This window comes from Sinocyclocheilus anshuiensis, unplaced genomic scaffold (assembly GCF_001515605.1).
Source record: "Sinocyclocheilus anshuiensis isolate Anshui unplaced genomic scaffold, SAMN03320099.WGS_v1.1 scaffold78, whole genome shotgun sequence".
Lineage (NCBI taxonomy): Eukaryota > Metazoa > Chordata > Actinopteri > Cypriniformes > Cyprinidae > Sinocyclocheilus > Sinocyclocheilus anshuiensis.
The window spans coordinates 2,232,281-2,242,647 of record NW_015544250.1 but is presented as its reverse complement, the minus strand read 5'-3'; the positions used below and the strand labels follow the sequence as shown (position 1 = coordinate 2,242,647).

The window sequence follows — 10,367 nt, the reverse complement described above, 5'->3', positions numbered from 1 at the left end:
CACACACACACACACACACACTTTTTTTTTTTTTTTTTTTTCAAAATTACATTTTTTATTATGGATTTTTTGGGCACTGGGCCTGATTCTGTTTTGGAGTTTCTTAAAATCACTCAATAAACAATTATATATTTTATAAATAATATTTAGAATATTATATTTTTGAATATTATTTGTTTCCTGTCTTTGATGTCACACCTATTTAGCAGTGTTGTTTTAGTATCGCGATACTATTACAGTTTTTACAAATATGTTGAATTAGTTTTTATATTTTCTGTTTTTTATTTAAAATTTTAGTTACAGTTCTAGTTATTTTGTTTTATTTAAATGTATCCATATAATTATTTAAGTTTTAGTTAGAAAACTAAATAAAATATGTTTAAGGGTTTTTATATTTAATTTAATGTAATTATTTAGTTTAATTTTAAGTAACAAAAATGTATGGTTTTAGTTTTAGTTAACTGTAATAACTCTTTAGTTGCTTGTCATCCAGGGGTGTGTTTCCCAAAAGCATTGTTAGCTAACTATGGTTCCATTGAACTCTATTGGTAACAATGGACCACAGTTGTTTTTGGGAAACGCACCCCAGAGTGATTAGTCACCATTTACGGCTCAAGCGATTGACTCACAACCCGACTGCATAATGATGTCACGTTTTTTTTTTCATATTTTATTTTATTTTGTTTCAGTTAATGTTTTTTTGAAGTAACAAAAATGTATGGTTTTAGTTTTAAACAACTATAACAACACTGCTATTTAGTCGCTTATTATCTAGATTTATAAACCATTTATGGTTCATGTGATTGACTCACAATGCGGCTGCATGATGATGAATCACGTTTCAACGCTACAGTGTATAGATGAATGACAATGCAAACATATAGCTCCAGGAATCATAGTCCTCGTTGCTTTAAATATGACTGGCGTGCTGAAGGGGGAGATGGGATATCAGTCCTCATCAGTCAGCTTTCTGATCTGTCAGGGCTTATGGAACATGTAAAACTGGTTTGTTTTGATGTGCTCGTTCTGGATACGAGCTCTAATCAGATTAAGCTAGAGGTTTTTTGAAATATTTCGTTTTAGCGCCAAAGCGTGATCTGCCATGATGCTGCTGTCTCTTTTCACACACAGAACGAAGCTTTTTGTCAATGATTACTATGTGCAGAGAATGACTTGAGTGCTAATTACAGATGTAAAGATGGAGAGAGCTTCTGTTACTGATGTTTGAGTTTGGCTAAACTAAATCTGGCCTTGGATCTCGGATAACAGCTAGATACTCTGAAACAACAAGAGGAGGACAGGCTGTACTTTAAAGCACAGTATGACTCATCCAGGTCCACTTATCGTAACGCTCACATTGATCAGATTGGACAGACTCGTGATGTCAACTTGACGGGAAATGTACAGGACAAGTACAGTGGGCTTCAAAGGTGAAAATGCGTCTTTTATATTCTTTAATTTGATGCAAAACTGTTCAGTATAAGAATTTAAATGACAGCAACACTTATATGGTCTTAATCTGATGATCATCTTCTCCGGCATGATTCGAGATCTTCCAAAGAGAATCTAGTGCCTTAATGGAAGCAAGAAAATCCTTTTGTATAAAGGAGTTACAATGAACAGTGTCACAATTATTTAAGTAGTGACTAGTGACCAAGAACTAGTACAGAATCTTAAATATTTCCTTTTCAATAACTTTTCTTAGTTTTAAAATGTTGAAAGTCAATTAATGACCATTGATTGCTTTGCTCGTTTCTCTTTGTCTTTAAATGTAAGGAATTATTTATGCCGCAGTACAGGAGTACTTCAGAAGTCATTCAGTGTTTCTTTTGTTTGCAGTCTTTCTCTAAAGATCACATCAATCTTACAGTCCTGTATCTCTGTCCCCCAGTTGGACATCCTGTTCTTTATACTCGACTTGTTATTCACAGTCTATATATTGAACGTTCTCTTGGCAGCTCTGGAAATGCTGCCGTTGCATCTGTAATGTTAGTTGATTCATGGTTTCTCGCTAAATACATCTAGCACAGTCACTGTCAGTTGTTGTGGTGGACGCAGTGTTATTAGTGGTGCAGGCTCATACTTAGTGCTACGGATTTGAATAAACCTCTAACCTTGAGTGCATACTATAAATATTACAAGAGTTATACAAGAATTATTATTATTATTTTTTTTAAACTTTCATTTACTACTACTAACAACAACAACAAATTTTTATCATCATTATTATTATTATTGTTGTTAAATTAACATTTTAAACAAAATAAAATATTTGGAGAAGATTTGGGGAAAAAATCTATTTGCAATTTTTTTGATAATATCTGTGATTTGGTATTTTTAGTAAAAAAAATAAGGTTTTTGTGCTTGTTTGTAAGGTTGCACATTTGGCTCAAACTTTTGGGATTATATATCAATATGACTATATAATAATAGTAATAATAATTAGTAGTAGCAGTAGCAGTATTAAATAAAATATTAAACAATGTAATACTATTGTAATATTGTACAGTAAAATAAAAAATAAAATTTTAAATTAATATTCATGAAAAATACAACAACAACAATAATGATAATAATTTAAAAACAAGAGTACAATTATAATACTAATATTTATGGCTGTCTTAAAGGGATAGTTCACCCAAAATGGACCTTTAGTTACCCACATTCTTTAAAATATTTTGGTTGGTTGTTCACATTCTTTAAAATATATTCTTTTGTGTTCGTCTGAAGAAAGAGATTCATGCAGATTTGGAACAGCTTGAGGGTGAGTAAATAATGACAGAATGTTCATTTTTGGGTGCACTATCTCTTTAATTAATTTTCAAACATTAAACCATTGAGCTTTTATTTTGGCGAAAAACCAAAGGAGCCATTAAAGCATCTCTTTTGTTGACAAGAGCCTAGCAACCACAGAATGCACCATAGTGACAGAATGCAAGAGCCGGCGCATTTCGAGTGACATTTCTCAAATGCGTTTTCCCGTCAGTTCACCCAGAGAGCGAGTGTTGTACCTGCAGAGCGCGTCTCCCACTACAGGACTTTCAGAGGTGTGTATTGATTGAGTGTCTGGAGCAGCAGAGGACAGAATAACTCACCCATCTTTTAACTGCATTAAAAGACTTCAGATCCTCCAGTCCCTCTACACACGCTCATAAGTCTGGAGTCCAAAGCTCATGTCAGCAGCCGCATTAAGCCCGCTGTGTCCCTGATCGATTTAGCGTTTGTAATGGCGGATGGGTTCATGAGTAATATCTCATTTACGTAAATCAACTCGACCACAACACTATGTGTGTGGCAGCGTCCAGTCATGATTGGATATTGAGGTGTGTGTTCTCTTATCCAGGGCCCTGCAGTTGTAATGGCAGCTCCAGATGACAGATGTCACAGGATTGTGATGCCCATAGAGGCTTTCAGCAGGTGTGCTGGGATCCCTGTTCACGTAATTATCTGAGACTGGAGCCGACATCTTTGTTAGGTAGCACTGAAAGAAAATAATAGAAACTGAATTAATGTAATAATTGCTTTGAGAAGTAAAATCACCTGTCAGTTTCAGTGGGTGAAGAACTCACATGTGTTATGAATTAGGTACGTTACGGTCTCTGACAGACAGCATGTTGAAGCCACTCAGGCCGCATTTTATCCTTCTTCTCAGAAAGCAATGTTGTAGTGAAAACATCCGGTAATGTGGGCTTTCCAGGAAATGCGTGTAGCCTCTGCTTCTCGTAAATACGACTATTTATTGTGCACATTATTTTTTGACAGACATCGAAGTTGTGATATTCAAAGGATGGGGATTTGAAAACAGATGGATTGTAAGATAATTATTTCTTAGCTGATGGCAAGGATTCAGTGAAGTGATTGATGCCCATGAGTGTGTTATGTTGATGTTTTTAGTTGTAATATTGCAAATGATAGCGTGCCTACGTTTTTGACAGACGTGATAACTGGCGCGAGAGCTGAACTCTTTGCTTTTTGGGTATTATAAAATATGCTTTAGACGTTCTAAATGCTTTTTTTGTGTAGTTCATTATACTTATTTTACAGAATGAAGTTTATTTTGTGGCTTAAATAAACTACATGTTTCTTAGAGACTGACATGTTTGGCTTGTCAAAAATGTTACATTCCGCTGTCACAAATTCGTTGTCTTTTGAATTAGCTTTTATTTTAGTTTTCATTCCTATTTTAGTTAAGTTTAGAATTATAGTATTTATTATTTTGAATTAGCTTTTATTATAGTTTTCATTCTTATTTTAGTTAAGTTTGGAATTATAATATTTATTATTTTGAATTAGCTTTTATTTTAGTTTTCATTCTAATTTTTGTTTAATTTTAGCCATTTTTCTATATTCCTTTGTCATTTTTATTATCATCTTTTATTGTTTAAATTTAAAAGAATATTTTATTTTATTTTTTATTTATTTAGTCATTTAGCAGACGCTTTTATCCAAAGCGACTTACAAATGAGGACAATAAAAGCAGTCAAAACTAACAAAAGAGCAACAATATATAAGTGCAAATGACAAGTCTCGGTTAGCCTAACGCAGTACACGTAGCAAGGTGTATATATATATATAAAAAATTATATATATATATATATATATATAATTTTAAATATATATATTTTGACAGATGTTATCACGTCTGTCAAAAACATATTTATTTCGCATTTTCATTTAAGTATTAAAGTTTACTTTTTTCAACTAATATTTATGTTTTATCTTATTTCAGTTTTATTTCAATTACCAATCATTTTTCATATGTTTAGATTTAGTTAACAATAGCAACGCTGGTTAAATAGAACATCAAATAACATCTCCCACGAATTTCACTTCCTCATTTCCAAGTTAAAGCAAATATTAAGCTGGAAACAATTTAGGGTGAAACTTGATTGTATTGATCAGGATTTAACTGTAATTATTAGACTGTGTTATTGGTTAATATGATTTCTTCCTGCCCCACAGCCTTGGTGACATGAGCAGAAAAGAGGCATTTCAGAGGCAGAGGAAGTTATCATGTTTGATGAAAGTCAATGAAAATGAACCATTTTCTGGGACTTTTTCCTGTCCTGGGACTTTTATTAAGACAGTAAATAGCATTGATTTTTGATTCTTGGATCTGTCGGTCATCAGATTTAATTCTCCCCTGTCTGCAGGGGGAGCTGTTGAGCCCATGCCGCTGTGACGGCTCCGTGCGCTGCACCCACCAGCCCTGTCTGATTCGCTGGATCAGCGAGAGAGGCTCCTGGAGCTGTGAGCTCTGCTACTTCAAGTACCAAGTCCTGGCCATCAGCACCAAGAACCCGCTGCAGGTAAAGCGTCAGCCTCAAACTGTGAAGTATCTGGGTCAGGACGAAGCACTGGCTAGTGTCTCTATTTATAGGCTTCTACAAGCAAAGCAAGAAGATGCCATCTCATCTTTTTAATGCTGTGTGTATCAGTGGCAGGCGATTTCTCTGACGGTGATTGAGAAGGTGCAGATCGCCGCCATTATCCTGGGCTCACTCTTCCTCATCGCCAGTATCTCGTGGCTGGTGTGGTCTTCTCTCAGCCCGTCTGCCAAGTGGCAGCGCCAGGACCTGCTCTTCCAGATCTGCTACGGCATGTACGGCTTCATGGACATTGTGTGCATAGGTGAGAAGCAAAACACCATGGATCCATTTTTTTTTCATGATTAGGACCTGTCTTTGATTTCCTATAGGCTTTTGGCATTTCAAACCAAACTATGAGAATTTTGAATCATAACAACCCTAATACACAAACATTTGCATATACATATGAATGGATATATGTATAAATTTGTTATAGGGAAATTATGGGAACGTTACAAAAAGGTTTGTTAACAGGTAATATATTAGGTATACTGAATTAATGAATGATACTTTTTAAGCATATTTTGGTCTTGGTTAATGTTAATTTCTACATACGCTAATACATTTTAACATTATAAATTTACTAATGTACTATAAATGTATATTTTTCTTTATGCTTATTCAGAATACAAGAACTGTCACTGGTGTTAATTAGTGTAATATATTACTATTATGTCAAATTAAATATTTTAAATATCATAAAAAATAAGGTTTATATAAATTCTATATAGTATATTGTGAACGAACATCAATTATTAATAGTAATTAATATGAATAAATAATAAATTAAATACATTAAATATTTGTATATATTATTCAAATGTTTATATAATTATAAAATGATATATATTGATAGATATACTATTACTATTTTAGGTACATTAATAATGCATGAACATGAAATGTTACTGATGTTAATTCATGCGACAGCATTTTTATGTAAAATACATTTTAAAAAGCAATTAAATATTTATTTATTTTTTAGTTTTAAAAATGTTTATATAGCAAATTCACAAATGTTATATATATTATTGACAATTTATAATATTAATATACTAATAATAACTTTGATGTTTTTTAATGTATGAACTGATGTTAATTTATGTAATATATAATATTATAAAATAATATTAACCTAGATTAAATGTTGTTAGTTCATGATACCTAGTGCATTGACAAACTGAAGATTATTGAAAAGTGTTAGTGAATTTCCATATGTTTATGGATGAATCAGTAACATCCACTAATCTCTAATTCCTCACAGGCCTTATAATCCACGAGGGCTCATCCGTGTATAGAATCTTCAAGCGATGGCAGGCTGTAAACCAGCAGTGGAAAGTATTGAACTACGAGAAGTCGAAGGACTTGGGAGACCTGGTGAGCTCCAGCAGTAAGGCAGGCAGCCGCGGCGCACGCAACAACCCGCACGGCCTGGCCAGCGGCAGCAGGGGGGGCCGGCGAGTGCGCAGGTTAATGACTATCCTCAACCACCACTGCGGCTACACCATCCTCCACATCCTCAGCCAGCTGCGGCCCAGCGACACGCGGCTCGGAGCCACTACCAACCGCGAGGTGGTGATGCGGGTCACGACCGTATGAGGTCGGAGAAAGAAACAAAGACGCATTTCAGGCTCCAAGCGCCTTTTCCTGCAAAACACAGTGTTACAATGCCAGGATGATCGCGATTTTCTTTGCATAACGACTTTTTCAACGGACAGGAATGCACACGAACAATGCGTAGGACATTGGCGCCATTCATTCCTGGAGTTTCTATTGGCGAGACTCTCTCATGATCTAGCACACTATTGCGTTTTTAAATTCGATTTCCTTGCTGGTGTTGTTTTTTTATCGATACGGTTTTTAAAACGTTTTGATTTTCTAAGGGAGAATGGTACATGAAGTGACATCGACGTGTGATGTATATGATAACTCATAGGGTCCTATTGTTGTAAATGATGTTTACGGATGCTTCTGATGCAGCAAGAAAGCCAACCATAACCAAACGATCACGACACAATAACCAGGGAAACGAGATACGAATTGTTACATTCTAAAATATAAAAGGGGAGGGTGCAATAAGACATAATAAGATTATACAGAGAATAAAAAGACAAACATTTAAAAGAATTTGATCTTCTCTGCAATAAAGATACCTTTACATTTTACAGTGACCTTTGCATGAGGGTAGAGTTTTATGCCTCCTCGACACATGGACATGATGAATTTGTTTTATTCAGAATGGTGCTCGTTTGAATAAACACTACTATTCATCTGCTGTTTGTGAAATGCATCATCACACAGGCTTTTGTTCGTTTAAGTGGCTTACAGATACACACCTATACTACTTTTTTGTTGGCGGTTTGGAACATAACCATTTGAATGTGAACAACACTGAATTACAAGCAATTTTACCATATAACGCACAAATGACTAAATGCAACTTGATTTGAAAGGAACGACTGATTAGCCTTGGTATGCAAAAAGCAGACAACCTGTCCAGATCCATATTATATTCTTCTGTTTTCTAGTTCAATCTATATTATTATGAATGCATACAATTACCAGTTCGTTTAAATATAGATTGCAATTTCAACCTGTTCACACCAAAAAAATCTCCCTCTGATGTTTCAAACTTGCATTTCTTTCTTCTATTTAATCTGTTGAACACAAAGATGTTTCGCTGAAAGTCTGAGCCGCTACTTTGGTCAGAAAGAAGGTGGTGATTTACACTATCATGCTCTAAAAATGACACTAAAACTAGTCCATGCAACTCATCTTAAAGGAACACTCCACTATTTTTGAAAATAGGCTCATTTTCCAACTCCCCTAGAGTTAAACAGTTGAGTTTTACCGTTTTCGAATCCATTCAGCCGATCTCCGGGTCTGGCGGTAGCACTTTTAGCTTAGCTTAGCATAGATAATTGAATCTGATTAGACCGTTAGCATCTCGCTCAAAAATGACCAAAGAGTTTAGATATTTTTCCTATTTAAAACTTGACTCTTCTGTAGTTACATCGTGTACTAAGACCGACGGAAAATGAAAAGTTGCGATTTTCTAGGCCGATATGGCTAGGAACTATACTCTCATTCCGGTGTAATAATCAAGGAACTTTGCTGCCGTACCATGGGTGCAGCAGGCGCAATGATATTACGCAGCGCCTGAAAAACTAAACTGTTTAACTCTAGGGGAGTTGGAAAATGAGCCTATTTTCAAAAATAGTGGAGTGTTCCTTTAAGTATTTTAGTTTTGAATTCAAATTTTAGGGTACTGTCCATTTAAAGGAATATTCAAGTTGATCTCAAGTAGCATTTGTCAGTTAATTATAAAAAAAATAAAAAATCATATTAATAAATAAATAAATAATGATAATACACTTAAAATAATGGAAGTAAATGCTGACAATTTTGGAAGATTTAGTGACTAAGAATAAAAATATATATAATTGTATGGTTTGCTTATAATTGTGTGGTTATAATTTTATTAAAGCACTTACATTAGATATAACTTTACATAGCAAGCGATTTTGACACTAAAACACACATATAGCTTTCTACTGCTGAAGCAGGGAGTATTAAATGTTTCCAAACTGGCCCCATTTACTTCCATTGTAAGACTGAAAGAATAAAATAACCTCTTGAAGGAAAACAATACGTTAAGTTCAGTCGACAAAATTTATGTCAGTGTTGATTTCAACTCTCCCTTGTTTTTGTGTAGACAAAAAAAAAAGAAAAAAGGAAATTGAAATTCATTTTTACGGTAATCAAAATGCCACAGATTTCCTCCATTACGCTTAATGTATAAAACCTAGAATTTTCTTTGAAGAAGTCATTTTATTTTTTCAGTGTAAAGCTGTGGTCATATTTACCATTGTCATCTGTCCAGTCATGTCCAGTATGAAAACGTACTTACAGGCTGTGAGTCAGCATTATTTGTCAGCATCATAGACTGTGGTCAGCATGCGCGCCGAAGGGGAAACAGGAACTGAGTACACCGGAACACTGGCATTGTAGGCTACTCTCACAGGAAACAATCCTCGTCCTCCGTAAAATGCGTTGCACACATCTGAATATTTGGTTTGAACTGTTCTGGAACAGTGTTGTAAATACAACTTAACCACTGATTTCTAGTTGTGTCCTCTTTTTTAGTAGTTTGGCTTTTACAATGAAACACAGCATCTCCACGACATGGCGGCGGCGGCAACAAACAAAACTACAGTGAGAATCAAAGTTACGCCTTCTTTCTTTGCGTGGACATTTGGGCGGTGTTATGCAAATCTTCCCACACAGTGACGTAGACATGTGGGGGCGTGTTAGAACGAGGCGTTTTAGGAGGGCGTGGACGAGTCTTAACTTTTATAAAGAATATCTCTTTGGATTTGAGACTTTAGTTTTTGCAACTTTAGGGATCTTATCTATGTACAAACAGCTTGTAACACTCCAAAGAGAAAGGAAAACTTGAAATCGCATCATATGGCCCCTTTAAGAATCCATGAAATCGGGAATTTCATGTGAGGACAAAAGATTTTCCCAAACCCATTTCGCAATATTTCAAATGAGCAATGCAAATTTGTCGCGTTGAGCAACAGAAAGCTGCTTGGTTTGAAAGCGACTTCTGAGTGCGCTATGCTTCATAAATCGCCACACTATTGGCATTTTTCCATTAGAGGGAGCAGCTTGGTGAATTCGTGTGGATTCCACTGGTAGCATTGTACATAACGCAATGTATTTTATATGATGTAATAATACAGAATATTTTCATGGCTCAGTATTAAGCTGTTTTGCAGTTTGTACTCTCTCAGGAACAGGAGCTTGTTGAGACCAACAAGCAACTCCGGCTCCTCACACTGTGTCTTGACCTTGATGCGATGCAGCTTTGTTTTAGCGCTTCATAGATTATCACTCCAGGTTACAAGCGTGAGGTCTCCTGGGTGCCACTATCATTGGGCGGCCCTTGCAGAGGTCACAGCGTTGCAGGGAGGGTGTCTGTCACAAGCCTTC

At 35.3% G+C, this 10,367-nt stretch overlaps 1 protein-coding gene across 1 annotated transcript in view; it reads left to right on the top strand.

Moving 5' to 3' along the window:
• The window catches only part of LOC107697857 (E3 ubiquitin-protein ligase MARCH9-like), a 17,362-nt gene extending 9,678 nt beyond the window's left edge, over window positions 1-7,684 (top strand). The window contains exons 2-4 of the mRNA XM_016498705.1: window positions 5,154-5,309; window positions 5,439-5,631; window positions 6,634-7,684. Coding sequence (XP_016354191.1) covers window positions 5,154-5,309; window positions 5,439-5,631; window positions 6,634-6,968 — 684 coding nt within the window. The 3' untranslated portion in view covers window positions 6,969-7,684. The remainder of the gene's footprint in view (window positions 1-5,153; window positions 5,310-5,438; window positions 5,632-6,633) is intronic.
• The last annotated feature ends 2,683 nt before the right edge of the window (window positions 7,685-10,367 follow it).